Here is a 14,393-nt window from a genome sequence, read left to right on the forward strand (position 1 = left end):
AAATATATGTTGGAGTAAAGCTATCTATTGTTAATATCTAAATATTATATTATGTGTGTGTTTTACGAGAATCCGTTACTTCGATTGTCATTCAGAAATTAACCTTCATATGAAAATGAAAACTTACGTTAGTGATAACTAAAAAGTGCATAAGTTATTATAGAAAAACTTTTTATCATGGTCTTATTGGCATCAAAAGTAAATATATGAAATGTATGCTTTATTTTGTAATTTCATTTGAGTGTAGTAGTGCGTCATACAAAATGTGCTTTAGTCAACAATTTTACACCCTAATACAATAACAAAAAGCAGAAACAAAAACACTGAAGTTTCGTATTAGGTAATTAAAAATTTAATTCTTCTGTTTTCTTAAATTATCAGATTTTACAGTAGAAGATGGTTCAAAATGTTAAGAAAGAAGCTATTTCATATAACATTTTAACAGAATTTGAAACCTAATCGGTATATTATTTTGAAATACATAGATCTGTGAAATGCTTCATAAGAAACCTCTGTTGCAAGTTTTTGTTTTATTATTCAATTATCACTAACGTAAAATTTCATTTTGATATGAAGGTAAATTTTTGAATGCCAATCAAAGTATCTGATTCTCGCAAAACACACGCGTAAAGAAGATTCAGAAAGAAATACAATCTGTGACTACTTCAACCCTTTTCACAAAATTATGTTACAAGATAATGGGAAAAGAAGTTACTTTAACATCTGTTTTTCAAGTTTATAATTTATGAGGAGAGCTCTCAAATGTCAGTTATTGTTTAAAATCATGTCAAAAACCCATAAATTTACAACCATACTGACACTTTTCTATTTCCCATTTGTTAACTCACTTATTTTTCCTGAAGTATATTTAGAATATTTATCCCCAATGATTTCATTTAAATAGTAGCTTTAATCACAAATAACACAGAAATTAACAGAACGCCAACTGACGGTTAGATATTTGTTTTGGTCAATCAACAATTAGAAGAATTATTGAAAAAGAAATCTGAGAGCTGGTCAGTGATTTGAGATTTCCAGATCCATATTACACCATTATATCATTAACAGTGCTATAAACACAGCGTACTGGAGGCTCTAACTCAAAATGCAATGACGAAACTTAATGATGATACTTAAACAATTGAAATCATTGATGAACATGTCGCATTAAGGAATTGGATTGGATATTACTGGCTGTAATCATTTCTACATGCGTAAAACTTATTAATCAGAGTGACGTATAATGATTGACAGACTCATATAAAAGGAAAAAATCAAAGTTATGTTTGTAAAATCTTAAAATCATTTTATACAGAGGAAAAGTATATTATTCCGAACTATTTGTGAGAAATGTATAAAACTTTGAAAAATAATCGAATCTTGATCCAAGTTAGAAATATAGAATTTGGAAAACATATAAGATGCCAATACTTCTATAACTGGTAAGAACTTTTTTTGCATTTCAAGTTTAATGAACATTTTAATCATGAGAGAAACAACCATGTTTAGGGAAAATATAACAGAAAACATCACTATAACAACATCCATAATACCTGATATCGGAGGAGACCCACCAAGACGACCAACATTGCAAGAAATTCTTATGGCATATTCAGAATATGTCTGGGCAGTGAATCTCGGAACTTATGTATTTCCCATTATAATAGGACTAGGAACAATTGGCAATGTTTTGAGTTTTCTAATTATGATCAGAAGAACCATGATTATAACTCCAACATGCTTCTACATGGCAATATTGGCCATCTCCGACACTATCATTCTGTACGTAGACTGTCTTAGGAAGTGGGTTTTCCTTATGTATGGGGAAGATGCCTGGAACATCAATACAGCAGCATGTCGGGCTTTCTATTATCTAAGTTATTCTTCCTTTCATTATTCAGTATGGATTATTGTTGCAATGACTACAGAAAGATTTTTTGCTATTCGGTACCCATTAAAATTTTTGACCGTTGGAAGCATGAGAAAAACAAAATTGGCATGTCTTATTATTCTGATTTGTGTTTTGCTGCTCAATTGTCAGTTTACTTGGTCAGTGAAAATAACGGAGAAAGGAACGTGTGTGCCAGAAGAAAATTATTCAAACTTTCACAAAGACGTTATGCCTTGGATTGATGCAGTATTCTATTCATTTCTACCATTTGTAATATTAATCACATTTAATGTGTTAATTATTTGTTCCTTCAGAAAGGCCTACAGAAGACAGAAAACTCTCCATGGCAATCCTACTTCACATAAATCTGCATCTCACAATCGCTCATCTATAAACCACAAAATGACAGCCATGTTGTTATCAGTCACTTTTACTTTCATTATAATGACTGCTCCAAAAACAATTTTATTATGTATAAGGAATGAAGTTTTCATGTTTCTTAAGTATAACACATATGACTTCCAAGAGATTGCACTGTACACGCTAATAACTCGTATTGCTGACTTGTGCATCTATACAAATCATGCAATTAATTTCTTTCTGTATTGTGTAAGTGGACAGAGATTCAGAAAAGAAATGAAACAGCTGTTTTTATGTCGCAGATCCCGCAGTGCAAGTCTGTCGCTATATTCATCAAAATGTCCGCCGTCATCTCGTTACCAAACAATGCAGACAGTCAGCAGGGGCTCATATGAGAATGACAATGGACTAGAATCCTATCACACAATGCGCACTGTCAGCAGTAATTTGGGATCAAATAATAATGAAAATTGCCAGGATGTTAATGAACAAAATGAACGTGAAAACAGCCTGTGAGTAAATCACATGTTATAAATCATTGTATCTTATCATTAAAATACAACATTATCTTAATCCATTTGACTTTTATTTCTTTCAGTTTTGTCCAAATTGGCATCTGGTGATTACAGCACATCATTAAAGACTGTTTCATACCTTCAATGTAGCCAATAAAAAGTTTCATAGTTATTAATTTTAAAAAATGTCTTAATATTTCTGCATGCAGTTTTTTTTAAATAGAAAAGAAGTTGGTGACAAAAGCCCCTATTGACCCTTATAAATTGGTAAAAAAAAATCATTATAGTAGTATAGCGGTAAAAAGCCAAAAAAAAGTTTCATATTATTCTATTCAAATTGTTATTTCGCCAACATGATTTGTTTTAAATTATATGTTATAGCTGTGAACATTTTTGGTTAAATGATATACAAATATCAGAGGCAGCCAAATCGAATTTGCAATTTAAAATTAAAATATAAAAAGTTTGAGGGAGGTTTGGAAAATTTGATAAATTACGATATTGTAGCATGTAACGCTTATTTTGTTTTCCGTTGCTTTATATACCAAGACTGTAATTGAATTTTTACTGAACTGAAAAATAATCCGTGAATTTCTGTGGCTTGAATTTTGAGAAATTCAAGAGGCATACAATTTTTTATCGATGTGTTTTTACGGTTATTTTATTTCTATATAGATCTTTTTCAAAATGTTTCATTTGACATTATCTCTAAATTATATTCATCTCACTTTTAAATATTCATATGCTGCTCAATGACTTTCAAATGCAATGAAAAAAATTCTTACTTGGTAAAACAACTGTCAATACAACTAGAAGCTTAAAACTGTGATCTTGCAAAGACTCTTGTCCATGTTCGAACACTAGATGGTAATAAACTCAAAATATATTCACCTATCTTTATATTAGATTATGAATTTGGTGTAATAAATACAATAATCAACAATATAAAGTCGAGAGCAGTTTAGAGTATGAGGGTTGACAATTTTTTTTCTGAAACCAAGTAATATTATCTCGAGGAGAATACAAATAAGAAACATGAGACATAGAAAACTGTTCAACATCTGGTATCTGTACGTTCCCTGCCCCTATATCCTAAGCCTTTTATTAAACAAGTTTATGGCTCTGCCGGAAAGACAAAGCTTAATCTAAGATATCACTTGTTACTTGTTACTAAAGATTAATAAAAGCGGGACGAACTATACCAGATGAACAGTCAAACTTAGATCGAAAATAAACTGACAAAGTCAATATTAACAAAGTGAAAGACCAACAGACAAAAAAAAGTACACAACACACAACATGGAACACTAGAGACTAAGCATCACGAACCCATCCAAAAACAGGGGGTGATCTCAGGTGTTCCGGAAGGGTGCATAGATCCTGCTCCACGTGTGGCACCCGTCGTGTTGCTCATGTTATTACAAACCCGGTTTATAGTCTAATTAGGTAGGTCACATTCGTGAAAAGAGAAGGGGATTGATGTTACGACGTAAGGAACATATCCGATATCATCTCTAAAACGGTTATTCAATAACAATCAACCAACTCATGATGGCATCCGTAAATTTACAATGATTTCGGCGTCACCGTTTGGAACCCTTGTTTAATAGCTTCCTTGTGAACAGCAACCCTCTATCTAGGAAATCATAATAGGAAATATAAGCCCGGGAATATCGTAGTATAAATTTGTGACCTGTGTTTGTTTTAAAAAAATAACTATACCACAAAATTGCAGTTTACACTAGTAATTCTGCTTTTATCTTAGCCGTATTTAGCACAACTTTTTGGAATTTTGAACCCTAAATGCTCTTCAACTTTGTACTTATTTGGCTTTATAAATATTTTGATATGAGCGTCACTGATGCGTCTTTGGTAGACGAAACGCGCGTCTGGCGTATAAAATTATAATCCTGGTACCTTTGATAACTATTAAGGGTAATCATTTCGATTGCGGCAAGGTTTGATTACAGTACCCCAAGTAAAGAAGATTTTGGGAAAGACAATTGAATAATCCAAAATAATGAGAACTTGCCTTTTAGGTCTGGTTTAATAGCCAATTAGGACATGCAATGGAATCATAACAGGAAAAAAGCCTCAACACTAAAATACCATGTATGTACATGTCATAGATAAAAAATACAAGTAAAGACAAAACAATAATATGAAAATACTGAAAACAATACTTCTATTATATTTCGACAGTCAAAGTAAAAGTATGATCAGGTTTTATTATTGCTTATTCTTTAGTTTTGTATGGTGTGTCATGTGTACTATTGTTTATCTGTTTGTCTTTTTCATTTTTAGCCACGGCGTTGTCAGTTTATTTTCGATTTATGAGTTTGACTGTCCCTCTGGTATATTTCGTCTCTCTTTTCAAGATTTTGCCAGAGTCGAAAAGAAATCTCCCTATCTGGAGTGTGCAATCAGTTCCAAGGTCTCAATAACATTGACCAATGAACCATGAAAATGAGGTGAAGGATGGATGAAATTTGTTGACAGACATGTACACCTTCCAATCATTTCATAATCCAAATATAGTTGACCGACTACTAAATCCTATTTAAACAACAGACCAAAACACTAAAATTAATATTGCCCAACGTACCATGAAAATGAAACCAAGTTCAGATGAAACCTGACAGACTGACATTTATACCTTACAGTTATTCCATATTCCACACGTAAATTACCTGCAGCTTATAGTATAGTTATCAAAAGTACCAGGATTATAATTTAATTGTCTACATAAGACTCACCAGTGACGCTCATATCAAAACAGTATCTGCAAAATTAACCGAATCATGTATTCTATTTTCATTTTTTTCACCGATCCAGGAAATGAGATAAAAGTCAGGTGAACACTATCTGACAGAAATCATAACACACATTAAGTCCTTACAAGGAGGTAATATATCAAATATAGTTCATCTTGTATTCATAAGTGAGAAACTCACTTGATGAAAAAAAAATATACCTTTTTTAAAAGCAGTCGCTGAACCATGAAAATAAAGTCGAGGACAATGGACATATGAAGCACGATTGGGGCCAGGTTTTATTACAATACCACTAGAAGAGAAGATTTATACAAAGATAATGGAATGATCCAAAATAATGAGAATAAGCCACCCCGATATTTTTGGTTTTATAAAAGCTGGAATTGGTCATGCCATGATATCAGAACAGAAAAAAACATCAACACTAAAATACTATGTATATACATAAAATTTAATTATGATTTAACGCGTCTTCTGATTGGTTGACTTTGTTATCTTATCAGCTTATAGATATAATTTTGTCATGTGTTTTTCATGGTTTCTCCTGTTTGAAATGGAATAGAGGATCAATTTATAAGAAATGACTGTAATATTTTTTTCTGTCTATTAGAAATAACAAAAAAAAATGTGGTGCACACTTTAAAATAGCCCGCTACGCGGGTTAATCAGTGTCCACCAGATTTTTTTGTGTTATTTCTTCATGGACAGCAATATTACAGTCATTCCTTAAGTAATATATTAAAGGCAGAAAATAATGTATCATATATTTCTACCATTGACTGTTAGAATTATAAAGTGTTATTAAATTACAATCATTGTTGTATGATCAGGTTTTTAATCTTTTTCTACTATTGAAAGAAATCTCCCTAATTGGAGTGTGTAATCAGTTCTAAGGTCGTAGTAAGAATGGTAAAGTAAGTATACATTTGAATTTTTTAGACTGTCCCTCACTCTATTAGGTAGATAATTTTGTTCATCTAGCTGTCAGACTAATGGGACAATGTCTATACCCCTTGCAAATGTATAACGGATATATATTTATCTGTCAAACTGAAGGATCCTAATAAGTATGTTTTGACAGTTTTTTTTTTTAATGACCTAAACTACCAATGAGAGACTTGAACGGTCGGAGTATGTCAAAACTCTTGTGTAAAGGAGATATATTTAGCACCTTCATCTATAGAATCTAGTGTGAACTGTATAATAAAACATATGTGTTTTTCTCAACTTTTGCCATCATTTTAGAGACTTGTCCTTTTCTAGAGTTAAATGATTTAAGAACATCAATAGTTTGAACACATAATTGATGTTATATCTTCTGCTGAATATTCTTTCACCTTACTGTTTAATAAAAACCATTGCATGTAAACAGTCTGTTAATATGTTCAAACTATATTTTGACAGGAATAATTTCTGCTGAATGAAGTTTTTTTCTGATAATAATTCAGTTAATGATCTAAATCAAGTCTGACAAATAGTCGTGACCTGTTCAGTAATAAGTAAGGCTATTTCCCACAAGATAACGTGGTTACCAGTATTTAGTTAATATCAGTCAATCAAGTTTATTTTTCTATGGCTTTTACTCTGTAAGAAGATTTACTAAAACATCTAAATTATTCATTGACTTTCAGATCACTGTGACAAAATGTTATGTGGAAACTCAAATGTAAAAAACAATGAAACTAACTTGATCGTATCTAAATAATATGAAACTTACAAATTGGTTAAGTTCTTATTATTCTGGTTCGTACTCAGTTGCATTTTTGGTATCAGCTTTTACTTTACGAGTATATCTAAATTCATAGTATTTATTTTTTGTAGATACCTCCAGCAATTACTGTTCCAGCCAAATCCCTGAAGCAATTAACATAAAGCAGATTTCTCTGTCCCGGAACCGCAACTTGAGCTGAAATCATGCAACTTGAAAAAAAACTTGATAAACTTTTAATTTCTAAAACATCTCTTCATTAAAGAGCTCATGTTTAGTAAAATATATGAAAAAATACAATACGTTTCTAAATTATAATACTAAATTATAATCCTGGTACCTTTGATAACTATTCTATAGGTTTCAGTGAAAAATAATCTTAAATCATTGACCATGTTGATATTTTGAAATATTAAACCTTATCTCCATTTAAAACTTCAGTGAACATTTCTCAGCTTAAAAATATCTTTCAAAAAGCGTTGTAGCATGCACATAAAAAAAATCATTTAATTTGTTGAAAATCAGTAGAAAGTGCCCCAAGATAAATGTTTTAAAAAAATTAAATAAAACTGAAATGTAAAATTTATTTGTGTTTGTTTTGTTTTCAAAAAGTTTTATTTATCTTGCACTTTAAAGAAGTCGGCACAGAAAGCTATGATCTATGCATTCCAGGTAAAAAATCTCCTGCAGCATTTGTTTTAAGAGAAAGTCAAGATAAATAAATGACTTCAAATTCAGATAAAGGTTTGTTTTAAGAGAAAGTCAAGATAAATAAAAGACTTTAAATTCAGATAAAGGTTTGTTTATTCCATATTTCTTTCTACGTAATATTTTATAAACACCAGATGCTCTTTCGTGTCTTAAAACATATTTAACTCTAAGTTTTTCGTTGGTCTATACTTCAATACAATCTCCCTAATATTGGCATGGAATAAATGCCTCTAACACTTTATTTCCCCTAATGAAGTAACGCAAAGTTCATTTCATATAATGACATCAGTTTTTTCGAGGCGTATAACTGCCGAGTCTCTAAACTTTATTGTAAACTAACCAAAGCATGTAAACATTGCGCTGTCATGTAATGTCCATATTCAAGAAACTTTTAAGAGGTTGTCGTCAGTACATCTTAATGATTTTGTCATTTAGGGAATTACTTGCTGATGGCAAATCTTTGATAGTCTCTATAAAATTCATTCGCTACTCTCAGATGTTCACATATTGACGACGAAAGTACAAAAACGTAAGGAGAAGTGTTATGATTGCCAATAAGACTATTTATCTACCTGCGACCATAGTAATTGCCTTTAGCAAAACCCCTTCTGTATAGTAAAAGAAAAAACTCATTATAGATACCAGGATTACATTTTGTATATACGTCAAACGCGCGCTTCGTCTTAAAAAGACTCATCAGTGACGCTCGAATCCAAACATGTTTAAAAGGTCAAAACAAACACGAAGATTAAGAGCATTGAGGACCAAAAATTTCTAAAAGTTTTGCCAAATACAGCTAAGGTTGTCTATTACTGAGGCAGAAAAGCCTTAGAATTTCAAAAATTCAAAGTTTTGTTAACAGTTAATTTATTATTATGAATATATCAATGATAACTCAAGTCAACACAGAAGTGCTGCCTGCTGGGCTGGTAATACCCACGGGAAATTAAAACTCAACCAGCAGTAAGTTGTAATAGGCATGACAACAAACAACTATTCAAAGATCTTCCTACAGTGTTTATCAATCATTTTAAAGAAGAAGTTTATTTCAAGGACCCATAAGTTTACACGAATTGTTCCTAAAATTACAGGCTTAAAGAAACAAAGGTCGTTTGGTGTTCTGCATGATGGAATTTGGTTTTAGAGTATGCATGATTCTGAGCGAGTGTACCAGTCTGTCCTTTTTTGTGATATACCAAAAGTAAATCTGATGTCATTATATAAATTGAACCTGATTAAGGAAATTGAACTGTAAGAGAAATTTATTCCATGTTGAAATTTGGGAGATTGTATTGGAGTATAGACGAACAACACTAAGAGTTACACAGGTCGTAAGGTGGTACCAAACACCGTGCATACCTTACAATCATTCCATACACCAAATATAGTTGGTTATATTAGTATCAAGTAAATAGTTATCAAAGGTACCAGGATTATAATTTAGTACGCCAGACGAGCGTTTCGTCTACATAAGACTCATCAGTGACGCTCATATCAAAATATTTATAAAACCAAACAAGTAAAAAGTTGAAGAGCATTGAGAATCCGAAATTCCAAAAAGTTGTGCCAAATACGGCTAAGGTAATCTATGCCTGTGATAAGAAAATCCTTAGTTCTTCGAAAAATTCAAAGTTTTGTAAACAGGAAATTCATAAAAATGATCACATAATTGATATTCATGTCAACACCGAAATGTTGACTACTGGGCTGGTGATACCCTCGGGGACGAAACGTCCACCAGCAGTGGCATCGACCCAGTGGTGTAAATAGTTATCACAGTCATTACAGGAAAAACCTCATATTGACAGATGAACCATGAAAGTGAGCAAGGTCAGATGGTGCTAGCCTGTCAGACATGTGCACATCAAAAATCATTCCATTCACCAAATATAGTTGACCTATTGCTTATCATAGTATGGCAAAAGACTTAACCTGGAAAACTTAATTTTGACCAATGAACCATGAAAATGAGGTGAAGGACAGAGTAAATCTGCCAGACAGACATTTTCACCTTACAATTATTTCATAATCCAAATATACTTGACCTCCTACTTGATACTTTTTGAAAAAAAAGACAAAATCACTAAATAATAAATATTTCCCATCGAAATAAACTACACCTTTTCTGAAACAGCCACTGACCCATGAAAAAGAGGTCATGGGCAATGGACATATTGTGACGAACTTCATTATGTGATTTTTTATCTTTTATTAATTATTAGCTTATTGTTCATAAATTGTAATTCATGAAAGGCAGCTCACTATCTTATTTTCATGGTTTATAAAGGTATGTATAAATTGCACCCTGATTGGCACCCCACTCATTGATTTACGCGCCAGGTAAAAATCATGTGACAAGTAGCACATGGTTTTTCATACAGGTAAAGTGGTTAGGCAGAGCACACCTAGATTTTGATGTGAACAGACGTTCTGTCTGCTGCAGTTCACTTATATTTGGTGATACCTCAGAATTGTCAATTCAGGACATGGAGATTCACAGGACAATATAATGTATTTGCTCAGGTAAGAACATTTATTTATATTTTTGAAGGTGTTATCATTTAGTTGTCATTTTGACTTATCAAACAGACCCGGAGACTTTTCATTCACGTGGCGGTCGATTTATGGTTTGAAATCTTGTTTTCCTTTGATTATAAATTTATTTGGGGTTCAATTATTTGTTTCAGGGGATGGTCCATGCAGTTTTAATTCTCAGTTTTGGAGTGGCAACGTTTGAGTGGCCAGACAACGTACGTCCCATTTATTGACACAGATCTTCCCAACTACCAGTTGTGAGGTTTAGTTTAACGTATCATACAACGGCCAAAATATATGTTATGTGGCAGAAATTACGTATTTACGTTTATAGAAGCTGTGGTATATTCACCGGAAGTTGGTGTTAGTTTACCGGAAGTCCGTGTTTCATTTATCGGAAGTGGCATATCAATATAGAAGCTATGCAATTAGTGAAATATATTTTATAAGTGAATATATAGTGTGCCATACATCTTATTGATGTTACAAGTGTACACTTTACATAGATAAATTCAGCCGTATAGGAAAAGCAAAATCAGAATGTTGAATTTGATGTATGCCTTTTTGTGCTACTTTGTTACATTTGTTGTTTATGTAGTGATATTAAGATGATAACACAATATTGACTGTTGTACCCCTATTTTTGACATTTTTACTCTTTGAGTATGTTTGTTTTGTTCATGCATCGTTGACAATGTAATGGAATTTGATGCGACTGTCATACAAGTGAGAGGTTTAGCTAGCTATAAAATCAGGTTCAATCCACCATTTTCTACATTAGAAAATGCCTGTACCAAGTCAGGAATATGACAGTTGTTATCCATTCGTTTGATGTGCTTGGACTTTTGATTTTGCCTTTTGATTTTTGATTTTCCTTTTTGAATTTTCCTCGGAGTTCAGTATTTTTGTGTTTTTACTTTTTACACAAGTCAATATTAAATAGTGAAAAGTTTAATAAAGTAAAAGTTTAGAATAATTCAATCTGAAAGTATTTGATGTTCGTTCCAAGCGACGTCCTAGATCTTGACCACAAACAGAGTGAATGATAGCAGATGTGATGAGACATTTTTCTGATTAGTTTCAATTTATACTTACTAACATTTCAGTTGTTTACTTTGTTTATTTGTATTCATTTGCATGTTATAATTATGTTTAGTTTTGTTTGATTTTGTTTATTTTTGTTTTAGTAAAATATTATTTTTTACTTGTGTTTCTGTGAATGTTAGCCAACTGACAATCCGATTATCATACGTCTTTACACATATGACAAACAAAAATTTGAAATTCATAATATTTTAGCTCAGCCAAATTTTCTCTAACATGGTTCTCAATATATTTGCAATTTCTCACATCCTACCCTATATTCTCTCTCTAGTGCTGGCAACCATTTTTTTTAAAGTGCAATTTTTGGACCCTTTTAAAAAAAAAAACTAAATACCCCGAGGTAATTGGGACAGGTTTTGATTACAGTTCCCCTAGAAAAAAAGATTTTGGCAAAAAGTGGAATGATCTATATTAATGATGAGAAAAAGCAACATATTTGTTACGTTCGGAGGACGTGTTTTTCAACAGGCTATAGTTATCAGCATTCCAATGGAAACGAATTGTGCCCCTCTTCTTGCCGACTTGTTTCTTTATTATTATGAGACTGACTTCATACAGGAACTTCTTAGGAAGAAAAATAAGAAGTTAGCAATATCCTTTAACTCTACTTTCCGCTATATAGATGATGTTCTTTCACTAAATAATTCAAAATTTGGTGACTATGTCGAATGCATCTATCCCATCAAACTAGAGATAACGCATAAAACAGATACAGTTATTGCGAACCCTATCATAGTTTTCCATAGATTCACCTGCAAGTTACCTGTCCATTTAAACTTTTGTAAGTTCTATTGTCCCATTGAACAAATACAACAGGTATTGTTCTCTGTATAGTTTATTTGATGGGACCTTTAAATTTCTTCCAAGAGAAATCTATCACTCATTGATTAATTTACCTGAACAAAAAATTAAACTGTCAATGATAAAAATACATGTACAAATAATAAATAAGAACTCCTGCAAAACTGCATGTGGCATTGTATTTATTCAATATCAATAATACATTTTTAATTGTTTCAATATAAACACTGATTCAAAAATTAAAAGTTGATTTCTGATCAAACTTTTGTATAATTAACCTACCTATAGGAGGGTTAGCTTGTCTAAGGGGAATTAGTTTGTTCATACTTCAGTATTTATGATAGTAAAATGAATCTGGGCCAAGTGTGCATTGCTATTATCTAGTTAAGTTAGTTTGCAAAATAAATTTCAAAGTCATTTTCAAAATTTCAAAATTATTCAAGATGTGAAATTAAAAGCGTTTGTTTAATCAATTTGGAATCACTTATTAACAAAAGATTCCTAATTTTACACTCCGTTTAACCCTATTTAAATATTGCAATCCAGCTGAAAGAAATACAAATAGTAAAAAAATATGCAAATATGTAAACCAACTAATTTTTGCAAGCAATTTTGTGGTGTTGTGTCTTATTATAAGAGTACAAATAAATCATTGTACAAAAGTTACTTTTTGGTCTTCCCTTACATAAAAACAGCAAGAAAATTATTCATCTATTCAGATACATAGCTGAGAAATCAATATAAAAGGAATAAGTTGAGATGAATAACTACTCAGATTCATACACCCTGGGCATCTATTATATTGATTTCTGTCCTAATAAATACACTATTGACATCCTTTCATGAAAACATAACAAAGCCTCAGTTTTGAATGAAGAATAAAAAAACAACCAGGGTATATTGAACAATTACAAGAGTATTTTCATTTATTTGGAAGAATTTTTTTTTACTCAGGTAAATTAATCAATGAGTGATAGATTTCTCTTGGAAGAAATTTTAAGGTCCCATCAAATAAACTATACAGAGAACAATACCTGTTGTATTTGTTCAATGGGACAATAGAACTTACAAAAGTTTAAATGGACAGGTAACTTGCAGGTGAATCTATGGAAAACTATGATAGGGTTCGCAATAAGTCGGTCTCATATCTTGACCCACTAGAAATTGACAATGAGGGTGGATTGAAAACAAACCTTAACGACAAAAGAGATGATTTCAGCTTTCCAATTGTGAACTGTCAATTTCTAAGTAGCAACGTTCCAGCAGCACCTGCATACGGTGTATATATCTCCCAATTGATACGATATTCTCGTGCTTGCATTTCCTATCATGATTTTCTTGATAGAGTGTTGTTGCTCACAAGGAAGCTATAAAAGCAAGAGTTCCAAATGGTGAAGTTGAAATCATCTCTTCGTAAATTTTACGGACGCCATCACGAGTTGGTTGACCGTTATGGAATAACCGTTTCACAAATGATATCGAATATGTTCCTTACGTCGTAACGACAGTCCCCTCCCCTTTCATGAATGTGACTACCGATTTAGACTATTAACCGGGTTTGTTATCTCATAAGCAACATGACGGGTGGCACAAGTTGAGCAGGATCTGCTTACCCTTCCGGAGCACCTGAGTTCACCCCTAGTTTTTAGTGGAGTTTGTGTTGTTTATTCTTTAGTTTTCTATGTTTTGTTATGTGTACTATTGTTTGTCTGTTTGTTCTTTTCATTTTTAGCCATGGCGTTGTGAGTTCATTTTCGATTTATGAGTTTGACTGTCCCTCTGGTACCTTTCGTCCCTCTTTTATGTCTGGTTAAATTGCTAAATAGGTCATGCAATGAAATCAGAACAGCAAAAAAAAACATGTATACAAAAGTACCATGTATAAACATGTAATAGATTAAAAAGCACACATCAAGACAAATAGATAATATAAAAATATTGTATAAAAAGATTTCTACCTTTTTTCACAGTTAGAATTATAAAGTGTTATCAAA

At 32.0% G+C, this 14,393-nt stretch overlaps 1 protein-coding gene across 1 annotated transcript; it reads left to right on the forward strand.

The window, feature by feature from the left end:
- Positions 1-925: 925 nt before the first annotated feature.
- On the forward strand, positions 926-2,828 carry LOC143070457 (growth hormone secretagogue receptor type 1-like). The gene has a single exon (XM_076244740.1). It carries the CDS (start codon positions 1,472-1,474, stop codon positions 2,765-2,767), a length of 1,296 nt encoding a protein of 431 aa, XP_076100855.1. The 5' UTR covers positions 926-1,471; the 3' UTR covers positions 2,768-2,828.
- The last annotated feature ends 11,565 nt before the right edge of the window (positions 2,829-14,393 follow it).

Source organism: Mytilus galloprovincialis, chromosome 4 (genome assembly GCF_965363235.1).
Source record: "Mytilus galloprovincialis chromosome 4, xbMytGall1.hap1.1, whole genome shotgun sequence".
Lineage (NCBI taxonomy): Eukaryota > Metazoa > Mollusca > Bivalvia > Mytilida > Mytilidae > Mytilus > Mytilus galloprovincialis.